Below are 12,226 nucleotides of genomic sequence, written 5' to 3'. Positions count from 1 at the left end.
CAGATACCTGAGCCTGGCATATCAAACAACAGATATAATGCAAGTACATGCTAGGGCTAAGATGCCCTAGCTTGTTGCAATTAAGTTCTTCTTTTACATTTTCTGTATTTCAGTGTTTGACTTTTAAAATTAGTGGACTACAATTTTGCATATGGACATGTAGCATGACTTAGGCTAGCCACTGTTAGTTCCCAGAAATGTTGGCTTTACTTGAAACAGCCCATGCAGCCTCAAGTGGAAGGTTAGAGAGAGCTGCCTACTTGCTGGAATCTAGTGGAGCAAAGCTGGATGAATGGGGAAGGCATAAGGACCTGCTGCTGTGCAGGCAGAGAGGATACTTGCAGAGACTGGAGGGCATGATAGGAGTGACTTCTACTTTCATTTGAGACTGTATCTGTCAGTTTCATAATTATGGCAATGATCTTATGAACCCAGAAGTCTGTTCCCCCATTCAGGAGCCTGCAAAACTAGCCCTGATCAGCAGAAATAAAAAACAAACAAAAAGTTAATATACCTTATACAGAAGTCCCCTCATCTCCAGAGTCCTCTTCCACCTGAACAATCTTCACTAGCAACTCCAGAAATTCTTAATAGGTCCTGTGATCCCAGCATGGTTTCCAGCACCTCTTGGTTTTCAAATATCTCTTGCCTTGGACTCAACCATCCTAATGGTGTCCTCCATTCGCATCCTTACAAGCCTTATACTGGGTGTCTAGATGCTGTCCGATAGTACCTCCTTCTCCACAGATGGAAAAGGCCCAATGACAGGGACTGGTTCATTGAAAGACATTTTCATGTCTGCCCCAAAGTGGATGTTACCTTGGCCCATACTGGATTGGACCATCAACATTTTTGTTTTTTCCTTTCTCTGTTTCTCAGAGCAAGCAATACCCTGCTTTTCAGGGACAAGAGTGTACCAAATTACAGAGTTTCAGCTGCGACAACCATTTTGTCTCCCAGACATCTGCCTTGGGCCAGCAGGGCAGAGTGTCCTCGTACGATGGCTTCTTCCAAGACTTGCTTCATAATCAGCTAGCACTGCATTAGTGGAGCCCAACATTGTGACTTGTCTTGACTAAAGGAAGTACAATCTAAGTGTGAGACTGTCTGTGAACCAATGTGAGTAAGTTTGTGTGGACATATGGGTATGTTACAGGCATGCCAGTAGTCCAAATTTCTCTAGTATAGACAGAGCCTTTTAATGCCTGACATCTTCAAAGTTCTGTGCAAATTAATGTTCAACTAAACTCATAAGCGTATTTCTAGCTCAATAGCATGTTTCAGGATTAAGAATTATTCTCACTTTGCAGCTATGAAAACACTGGAAGAGAGAGATTAAGAGTCTTGCTTAAGGTTACATAACAAACCATTGGCAGAGCAATGAACAGAATTCAGATTCCTTGTCCTGTGCTCAGTCAGCTACATCATATTGCCTCTTTAGGTCCAACCACTGAACAAGCACACAAAGGAAGACAAAAATGGCTTAAGGAGCTCCTTTATAGGCCTTTTGCATACAAGCAAGATTTTGGGCAGCTTTGATAAATCATAGATCAGAATCTCACCCTTCATATTCCAAACATTCAGAAAGCTACCACTTGTGATAAATATGTCACGATTCTTAGTCAAAGTTTTCATTCTTTATATTATTCCAGTTGTAGTTTCCCCATAAGTGTTCACATTTTCTTAAAAAGTTGGCTGAAGAGTTAATGATAACCTCATGTTTCTAAAAGGGGAAATGAGTGTGGGAATTACCTTGATATTTTTGCTCATTTTGATGGAAGTTAGGGGAGCAGAAGGTAACGTGCTTTCGTCCTTGGAGAAGCACTTAACACTAATGTTCCCTGACAACCATTAGGAAGACAACAAGGGTATGTCTACACTACAATTAAAAACCCATGGTTGGCCTGTGCCCGCTGACTTAGGCGCGCAGGGATATTTAACTGCAATGTAGATATTTGGGCTCAAGCCCATCTCTTGTACCCTGCAAGAGGGGAGGGTCCCAGAATTTGGACTGCAGCCTGAGCCTGAACATCTACACCACAGTTACAGCCCCTTAGCCTACGCCCAAGTCAGCTGGCACAGGCCAGCTGCAGATGTCTAAGGGTATGTCTACACAGCAAAGAAAAACCTGCAGCTGGCTCATCCCAGTCGATTCAGGCTCACAGGGCTCATGCACCATCCCAAGCCTGGAAGTCTACATGACAAAGGAACAGCCCCATGGCCCAAGCCCGAGTCAGCTGGCAAGGGCCAGCCACGGGTTTTCCTTTGCTGTATAGGCTTATGCTCAGTCTGCCTTTTTACACAGGGAAAGTGATGGTTTAAAAAGATTAAGGAAAATAATTACACCTAAATAAAGTGACAAAGACAAGAATTTCAACTGCCTCCACGTCCCTCTTCATGCAGATTCTTGGCAATTTCTTCCAAGAGAAAACTGACAAAATAGAACGTTCTTCCTTCCCCTTCTACAACTCACATCTCCTTCTCCCACGTCACAGATGGGTTCTGAACTAGTACTCCATCCTCATGCTCCTTGATCAGCCATCTTTTACACAGTTGACGATGTTCTTGAATTCTTGTCCTCCCTTGGCTTCTGTCACTCTGCTTCTCCTTGTTCACCTCCTACTTCTCTAGTCATTCCTTCAGTATGTCCTTTGGAGGAACCTTTTCCTCTGCTCTCCAGCTGTCTGTGGGGGTTCCATAGGACTCTGTCCTTGGTCCCCTTCTCTTCTTCCTCTATACCTTATCTCTGGGAAATCTCATCCACAAACAAAAATTCAACTATCTTCTCTTGCTGACGATTCAACAGATCTACTCCAGACCGGTCTCCTTCTGTACGGACTAAATCCTAGCCTGTCTCTCTGCCATCTCACGGATGCCCACCTGACAGCTCAAGCCCACCACTGCAAAAACAAATCTCAATCTTCTCCCCAAAAAACCCTCCTCACTACCTCCTCTCTGAGTCACTATGGACACCACCACCATCTGTATTGTCACTCAGGGCTTGTGAACACTTATGGAGGGATCGATGAGTGGCGATCGATGCATCGGTGGTCGATTTAGCAGGTCTAGTGAAGACCCACTAAATCAACCACAGATCACTCTCCCGTCGACTCCTATACTCCACCGGATCGAGAAGAGTAGGGGGAGTCGACAGGAGAGTGTCTCTCGTCGACATCGTGTATTATGGACCCCACGGCAAGTAGGATCAAAGTTACGTCGATCTGAGTTACGCTATTCATGTAACTCAAATTGCGTAACTGAGATCCAATTTCCCCTGTAGTGTTGACAAGGCCTGAGGCCCGTAACCTTCAACTTGGACCTGTCTTTAGATCCTTATATCCAGGCTATATCTAAATCTTGGTGATTCTTTCTGCATAAATCTCTAAGATACAGCCTTTCTATTCATCCACACAGCTAAAACTCTCAGCCACACTCTCTCATCACCTCACATCTTGATTACTGCAACATCTTTCTCTCTGGTCTTCACAAATGCAATTTTACCCTGCTCACATTCATTCAGAATACAGCTTCAAAGATCATTTTCTTAACCTGTCACTTTGATGTCACCTCTTGAATCCACTCGTTGGTTCCCCCCTTTCTATCCAATCTAACATAAGCTGTTGGTATTTACTTTCAAGGCCCTTTACAGTCCATCCCCACACGAGCTATCATCTCTCATTTGCTATTTAGCGGTCAGTATTCACCTCCAATTGGCCCATAAGAGTAGTCTCTCTTGCCCAACTGTTAAATTTTCAAACATACTTTCATGCTTCCTCCCATGCTACCCCAACATGTTTGGGAGGCAGTCCCCATAAACATCTGCAAGACTACTGCATTACTTACCTTCAAATCTCTCCTTAAAACTCTCCTTTACTGTGATCCCTACAAAAAACTTAATGACTGTTGTTTCTGCATACCAGCAGCCTCACTCCCTATTATGTTGACCAATGCTGTCTCTCTGTTGCCTTGTACTCCCCAGTCTGTCTGCATCCATCTGTTATCTCTTGTCTTGTACTTAGATTGCAAACTCCTGAGACCAGGGACTGTTTTTGTTTGTTCAGGACCCAGCACAAGACTAGAGCTCCTGGGTGCTACGGTAATACACATAATATATAATAAACTGTATCAGCTGTGGGGGCTTGGCCCCACTGGAGAGCAGACCACTTGAATGCCCTGGGGTGGGGGTCATCTCATAATCCATCAGTTAAAAAAAAAAAGCTTTCAATGTAAAAAGTTAAAAACCCCAACAGTACTGACTAAAATCAGATTAGAAGCGAAAGTTTTAAATAAAGCTAGATGAAAAGTAAGATCTCTCTCAGGAAAATTGTTTCATTTTTGCTCAATCTCCATATGTCCTAATAATTCATGTGTTATGACACTCGCACTGTCCTTCCATTTTTGGAAGTTTTTACCAGTTTGAGATAAACACTCAACATATGAAACAGGGAAGGCTGCTGTAACTTCAAGTGCAATCGCTGTAAGCATACTTTTCATTTAAAAATTGGCAATCCAAACAACTTCTACTGTATAAAGTTAATAAAAGGCAGTTCTCTCTTACGCTTCATTAAGGGGAACAAAAATAAAATCCTTCTCAAAAATATCAACATGCCGTGTCCATGTTTTTACTCGCCCATGTCGCTTCTGCTGTACTCTGTAAGACACCAAAAGCAGAGAATAAATATTCAATATCATTATACAATATTTCATGGCACCATGTAATCTTTGTTTGGCTGGACTATTTTTTTTTTTTAAGACTACCTTTTGGGATATTTTCATGATATTAGCACTAGCAGAAAAAATTTCTAAAGATTTGTAGTGCATATTCTACATTTATAATTCTTGGGATAAGACTTCCAAGATTTTAACTAGAATCAGCAGCTAAAATACAATTCCATATATTGTTTCTATGGGTTTTGTGTAATGTCTCTATTCTAATGGCCTTCATTGTGTTTAGCACTTAATACATCACACTTACGAGAGATTTGCAGTTTCATGAAGATTTCTTCTCTCTCTTTGATTAAGGCGTTTATAGAAAAACGAACTGAACACATGAATTCTGTCAGCATCTTCTTTTTTCAGTTTTTCTAGGACCAAATACCTGTTTTAGGAAAAATATCCTATTTTTTATATTTTTTTAAAATGCCTGCAGTTGTTTTATGTAAAGCTCTGTGTTACTCAACTAGCTGGCAAAGTCTGCCACATAGTGGCCATATTGACCAGACAGCAGCGCCCACCCAAAAGGTTTCAGATGCCCCTCATTAAATTGGAATGAACTACAAAAGCGTCACGGCTCAGTTAACTAACTAGACTGAAACTAACAAATGCTATGCTACCCACAATTCGAGGCAACATTTTTGCTCAAGAAATTTCATTACTTGTGGGTTTGAGATGGTCCTTTATTATGGGTTTCTGTTTAATTTCTTTTGTTATCAAACCACGTAGAAGATTTAAACTTGTTTGTTAATGGGTCATTGACACAGTATACAAATAAAAAATAGCAACCTCAAAGCTCGGTTACAAAAGAAAGAGTAATTAAAATTCTAAAACTGAGGCTCTCAGTCTTCTCTTTTCTTCTAAAAAATATTTTAATAAATATATTGAATTTATACACACACACACCCCCACACACCCCTCTCCAACATATTAGGCACCAAACCTCAACCACATGATTATGTCATTTAATACTATAGGTTGAAAACTGGCATTTTTAAAAATCGCATTCTAAGGGACTGCTAAAAGGCTTTTGATTAGCAAATTCTATAAATCAAAATAATTAAATTCAGGTCTAGTGCATACAAAAATTCTGAACATGTTTAAAGAAAAGGAGTACTTGTGGCATCTTAGAGACTAACCAATTTATTTGAGCATAAGCTTTCGTGAGCTACAGCTCACTTCATCGGATGCAACCGACGAAGTGAGCTGTAGAGCTCACGAAAGCTTATGCTCAAATAAATTGGTTAGTCTCTAAGGTGCCACAAGTACTCCTTTTCTTTTTGCCAATACAGCCTAACACAGCTGCTACTCTGAAACCTGAACACGTTTATTCACCTTAAAGAGAGGAAGGTCAAACTAAGGTTATATTTCTTCCCTACTTAGTTATCACTATTATTCCTGTTATTGAGAAGCTTTGCAGAATCTTGTTTTCAAATTGAAAAAGTGTCAGACAGGACATAAACCGTAAGATTAAAAACCTTTTAACAAAATAACAATTCAATTTTTAAATCTGGCAGACGTAAATGGCTTGAAACCAAGTCATGCTAATTGACCTACAGAGCTTTGGTGTAAACACGTTTCAAGAGCCATAGCGAAGAGATGCTAAAAAACAGCTTGAAATAACAAAAAACTTACTTTAAATAAAAATCAATAATAACATCATTTAAAAATTCTCCTTCATTTAGGCAATGGAGGTCTTCATTGGTCACAGAAATACCACCTTTAGCAGGAGGAGGTGGATAAACTATCAACCTGCAAAGAAAAATACATTAAATAATAAATATGAAACTCCACAGAAAGTAGCAAAGCATTGCAAAAACACAGAAAGACATCTTACTTTTCTATAGGACCAATAAAGACTGTCTGTGGCTCTCCAATTTCATCATCATCATCATCAAAAAATTGAAATGGAGGTGCATTTCGCAGCTGCATTTTGGATTCAGAGGCAACCTTATAAAAATGAATATAATATTTATTCCAAATGTACACTCAAAGTTTATAAAATTAAATTATTAAATCCTTATAAATTCCCCCAAAGAGACATGTTCCATTGTTTTTAAAAAAATGCTTTGAGAGGCTAAGCAGAGGCATTTTACTGACAGGGTGGTAATATCATTAGTACCATGGTCTAAAAGAACTATTTAACATAACAAAGGGAAGAAAAATAGTTTTAATTCAATTATGGTACTTATATGTCAGTCTGACTGGCAGACAAACTAAAGTGATAGCTCAAAATTCTGCAAGCTCTTAGGAAGTTAAATTTGGTGAAAAGAAAACACTAATTACATTTAACTACAGTGAAGCAAAATAATTTCCCTCTTCTGGAATTGTACTAATGTTACACATTTAGCTAAAATTCTGCAAAAATGAAATATTTGAACTAAAATCTAGAAAGACGAAAAAATATATACTAAAAGACAATTGCTCCTAGTGAAACAGCACAGTCTAAGCATAGTATTTGTAAATCAAAATGACATCACAACTCAAAGTAAAGCTTTGGTCCAGAACAAAATATATTTACATTTTTAATTTTGTTTTCTTTATGAGAAGAAGTGCTTCCTTTGGAGTTGTCTTCCAAGGATTTTGTAAAGGCCACAAGCCTACCATTGGCTTCTTCAAATGGAATTTTCACAAAGAAATCAGAAATGTTATTCCTGATACCAATCTCAGCAACAATTTTTTCAAATATTGTATTTCCATGAGCATCAAGACCAGTCTCAAAAATCAGAACAATGTACTGTTCTTCTGGATCTAAGGAAAAAACAGACACGCAATTGACAATTTACTTAAAAATGCATAAAAATCTATCGGATTTTCCTGTTTGAAAGTTATTGATGTTAAACAGCCTTCAGTCAAAACAAATGCATTAAAACAGTAACATCAAAATTTTACAACTTGGATTCTCGAAGTGAAGCCTGATTTTCAGAGGTTCGGAACCTCCACAAATCCCATGAGTATTGTGTGTTCTTATCTATTCTGAAGTATCAGGCACATATGATTTACAAGGTTAAAAATTAATGCATAAAGACATGCATCTAGATTTGAAAAATTTGGCCTAAGTTTGTTTAGTATGGTAAAGTTATCCTAAATACAGATAATCTGAAATACAAACATAAATAGATTTCTCACTCTAAAAATATCTCATAAGAACAACAGCATAAAACCATGTGTACTGGGGGGAGGAAGAAATACTCTTAAAGAAAACAGAAAGTGTAATAATTGCTTCCTGGCCATAAAAATGTACATGGAGTATTTTTTGGAGGATTTAAAACAAAACACTGTAATCAGTTTATTCACCCACGTCTTACATTTTGTCTAGCCATTTAAACCTGTGCAAAGTATTGCAAAATACTACCATTATCATTTGGAAAAGTGGAGAATCACACCTGATACAAATATTTATAAAAAGACACAGAATCAGAGATCCTAACATACTTTAAAAAGCAGTATCTTCTCTGTAACTTGGACCTCACTTAAAAAGCCAATGAAATTATCAAGTCACTCACACTTTCTTTTCTTCGTATTATACCTGCTGTCTTGTAATTTCAGTAAAATTTCATATCGGTATAAAAAGAACATAAGAATGGCCCTACTGGGTCAGACCAAAGGTCCATCTAGCCCAGTATCCAGTCTTCCAACAGCGGCCAATGCCAGGTGTCCCAGAAGGAATGAACAGAACAGGTAATCATCAAGTGACCCTTCCCCAGTCGCTCATTCCCAGCTTCTGGCAAACCAAGGCTAGGGACACCATTCCTACCCACCCTGGCTAATAGCCATTGATGGACCTATCCTCCATGAATTTATCCGGTTCTTTTTTGAACCCCGTTATGCTTTTGGCCTTCACAACATTCTCTGGCAAGAAGTTCCACAGGTTGATTGTGCGTTGTATGAAGAAATACTTCCTTTTATTTGTTTTAAACCTGCTGCCTATTAATTTCATTTGGTGACCCAGTCATGATTTTATAGACCTCAATCATATCTCCCCTTAGCCATCTCTTTTCCAAGTTGAAAAGTCCCAGTCTTATAAATCTCTTCTCATATGGAAACCGTTCCATACCCCCTAATCATTTTTGTTGCCCTTTTCTGAACCTTTTCCAATTCCAATATATCTTTTTTGAGATGGGGCAACCACACCTGGACACAGTATTCAAGATGTGGGTATACCATGGATTTATATAGAGGCAATATGATATTTTCTGTCCTATTATCTATCCCTTTCGTAATTATTCCCAGCATTCTGTTCGCTTTTTTGACTGCCACAGCACATTGCGTGGATGTTTTCAAAGAACTATTCACAATGACTCCAAGATTTCTTTCTTGAGTGGTAACAGCTAATTTATACTCTATCGTTTTATATCTGGAGACAGGGGGCTTAATTGTTCCCATATCAACACCAGTATTCATGAACAGCAGTGCCACTGAAATCAGTGGAGTTACACCAATATATATCTGGTATAAGAGGAGAGTCATAACCCAGGATGTATATAGGTATGTATGCGTGCACACTTTTATAGACCTAGAATAAGCAAGTCCCCCTGTTCTAAAATGTTCACAAGCTAAATTAGGTTTATAATCTAAATCAAGGGTCTCAAACTCAAATGACCACGAGGGCCACATGAGGACTAGTACATTGGCCCAAGGGCCACACCACTGACCACTCCACCCCTTCCATGAGGCCCCGCTCCTGCCCTGCCTCTTCTCATCCCTTCCCTGCTCCATTCCAACCCCTTCCCCAAAATCCCAACCCCAACTCTGCTCCCTTCCTGCTCCCAGGGGGTGCAGGAAGGGTGCAGGGTGCATCAGGGGGCTCAAAGCAGGGGGTTGGGGTGCAAGAGGGAGTGTGGGGTGTGTCAGGGGGCTAAGGGCAGGGTGGGGCAGGGGCTCAGGGCAGAAGCTTGGGGTGCAAGAGACGTGCGGGGTGCGACAGGGGGCTCAGGGCAGGGGGCTGGTGCAGCAGGGATGCTGCAGGGGCTTAGGATCAGGGTGCAGGAGGGGGCGTGGAGTGCAGCAGGGGGCTCAGGGCAGGGGGTTTGGCTGCAGGAGGGGTTCGGGGGGCAGGTCCGGCCCGGTGCACTCCGGGAAACAGCCAGGACCTGGGGGAGGAGGGACACAGGGGTCTGTTTCAGAGCAGCAGCTGTGTCAGTCTGTATCCGCAAAAAGAAAAGGAGTACTTGTGGAACCTTAAAGACTAACAAATTTATTGGAGCATAAGCTTTTGTGAGCTACAGCTCCTCCAGGTACCTCCCCCGAAGCTCCCATTGGCTGGGAACTGGCAGAGTTGGGGGTGCTGCGGGGAACTGGTGGGTCGCAGAAAACAACACCACGGGCCACATGCAGCCCATGTGTTTGAGACCCCTGATCTAAATTGACAAAGAACCAAAAGGATTAGGGTTAAGAATGCAACATGCAAGTAAATTAACTTGAGCTAAAGTTTACCACATACTTTGATTTCACAATTTGTTGATTTTGTAATTTCTTTACTAATAATTAATAAATCCATCTGCCTTCTCTTACGAGCTGTACCAATGTGCCAGCTCATCTATTACTGTGTGACATTTAAAACATCCACCCTGTCTCTCCCCACCCCCCGCCCGCAAACAGACATGGCTGCAAAGGAAAAAGGCACCTAGGTGATGCCAGATTAAATTTCTGTGTTAGAAAGAGCATCTGGGAACGACTCTTCATGCTCTCTCCTGCTTCTAGAAATCTGGAGTAGCTGCAGCCACATTGGGAGGAGCCAAACATTTAGGAGTCTGTCCTGTTGAACATTACGGTAACCCTAGTTACAGGGCCGTCCCTAGACATTGTGGTGCCCTAAGCAGCTCCCCCTGTGGTGGGGGTGGATGGGGGAGCTGCGCCCAAGGCCTGTGTGGGGCAGGAGCAGGCTTGGGGGGCAGGGAGAAACTGCCCCTCAGCATACACTGGTGACGTGGAGTGGGCTGGGGCCAGGTCACTTCACTTCTCACCACCCGGTAAGTGCCGGGCATGCCTGACCCCTGCTGCAGTCCCCCTGGACATAGCTCTGGGGAAGGGATGGAGTGGGAGCAGGGCTGGGGAGGAGCAGGGGTGGATAGAGGAGGGGCGGGGACTATGGGGAAGGGGTGGAGTGGGCACGGGGCGAGAGCAGGGGCAGGTTTCCTGGACGGCTCAGCAGCTGCATAGTTTGCGTATGGGTAAGGATGGCCCTGCCTAGCTAGTCACTATCTAACTCAGAGAAAAGGAGTATGAAAGTAGATCCAAGATTGTTTTTTCAAAGTTTCATATTTTAAGGCCAAAAGGGACCATTAGACAATCTATTCTTAACTCCTGCATAAACACAGACCATAGCATTTCATCCAGTTACCCCAGCACAGAGTCCAATAAATTGTGCCTGACTAAAGCATATTTTTTAGATAGGCATCTATTCTTGATTGAAAGACATCAAGAGATGGAGAATCCACCATTTCCCTTGGCAGGAGTTCCAACTGTTAGTCACCCGTATCAAAAATCTGTGCCATATTTCTAATTTGAATCTGTCTGGCTTTAACTTCCAGCCATTGGTTCCTACTATACCTTTCTTTGCTGAAAGAAAGAGGCCTTAGTACCCAGTGTTTTCTTCCCATGAAGATAACAGTGTGTAAATACCAAGTCACCTCTGATCTTTTTGATAAATTTAACAGATTGAACTCCTTCAACCTCTCACTGTCAGGCATTTTTTCCAGCCCTTCAATCATTAGCCAATCAGGCATCTCTTTTCATTCTTTCCCTCATGAAAAGAACATGAGGGCCCACAATGAAAGTGAATGAGTGAATTTTTTGTGGTAATGAGTTTCACAGATTGGCTGTGCACTAATGATATAACTACACTGAAAAAACTAAAAAAAAAACCCATACACACCACCCACACAAAATCCTGCGGAAGCAAGTCCCAGAGCCCCAGTCAACTGACTGTGTCTTGTGGTGCTCGCACTATGAGGCAGAGATTCTTGCTCAGAATGGAATCTGGGCTCTGCAACCCCATAATGGGGGTTGGGTCTTGGAGCCCAGGCGGGAACATCTACACTGCTATTTTTAGCCCTGTAGCATGAGCCCAAGTCAGTTGATTTGGGCTCTGAGACTCCCTGCTGTGTGGTTTTTCCCACCTCCCCCAGTGTTGACACACCCTGAAACAGAGAATATTTTTGGGGAGTTTTAAAATTTGCTAGTAAACTGTTCAGTATGATTTAGCAGCAATCTGATGTATACTATATAAGCCAAATAAGATTGAGATGATGTTCAAAGAATGCTCAAACCAACTAGCAAAAATAGCGGACGTATCAGCATCCCATAAAAGTGGAGCGTTGACTCATTCATTTCTAATGTTTGCGACCAGGGGAGTCTTGTTGGTTCCTCTGTTGCTATTGGATTTTCAAGTAGCAGGAGATGTTAAATAAGTTTTGGTGGTATTGTTTGGGCTTAGAACGACTGAGGTGGTTAAGAGCTACTGATATTACATGTCTGGATGCCCTTTCAATTTTTTAAAAGTGCATTTATG

The 12,226-nt window shown here is 41.4% G+C and overlaps 1 protein-coding gene across 7 annotated transcripts in view; it reads right to left on the bottom strand.

Moving 5' to 3' along the window:
• SENP6 (SUMO specific peptidase 6) overlaps positions 1-12,226 on the bottom strand; it is a 164,577-nt gene that overhangs the window by 25,937 nt on the left and 126,414 nt on the right. For all 7 annotated transcript variants that reach the window (XM_077812718.1, XM_077812712.1, XM_077812714.1 and 4 more), the window contains 5 exons: positions 7,235-7,464; positions 6,551-6,663; positions 6,349-6,465; positions 4,976-5,098; positions 4,559-4,651 (listed from right to left, as the gene is read on the bottom strand). In XM_077812718.1, coding sequence (XP_077668844.1) covers positions 4,559-4,651; positions 4,976-5,098; positions 6,349-6,465; positions 6,551-6,663; positions 7,235-7,464 — 676 coding nt within the window. The remainder of the gene's footprint in view (positions 1-4,558; positions 4,652-4,975; positions 5,099-6,348; positions 6,466-6,550; positions 6,664-7,234; positions 7,465-12,226) is intronic.

Source organism: Eretmochelys imbricata, chromosome 3 (genome assembly GCF_965152235.1).
Source record: "Eretmochelys imbricata isolate rEreImb1 chromosome 3, rEreImb1.hap1, whole genome shotgun sequence".
Taxonomy (NCBI): Eukaryota; Metazoa; Chordata; order Testudines; family Cheloniidae; genus Eretmochelys; species Eretmochelys imbricata.
The sequence above is the reverse complement of the archived record's forward strand: the minus strand, read 5'-3'. Positions and strand labels throughout refer to the sequence as shown.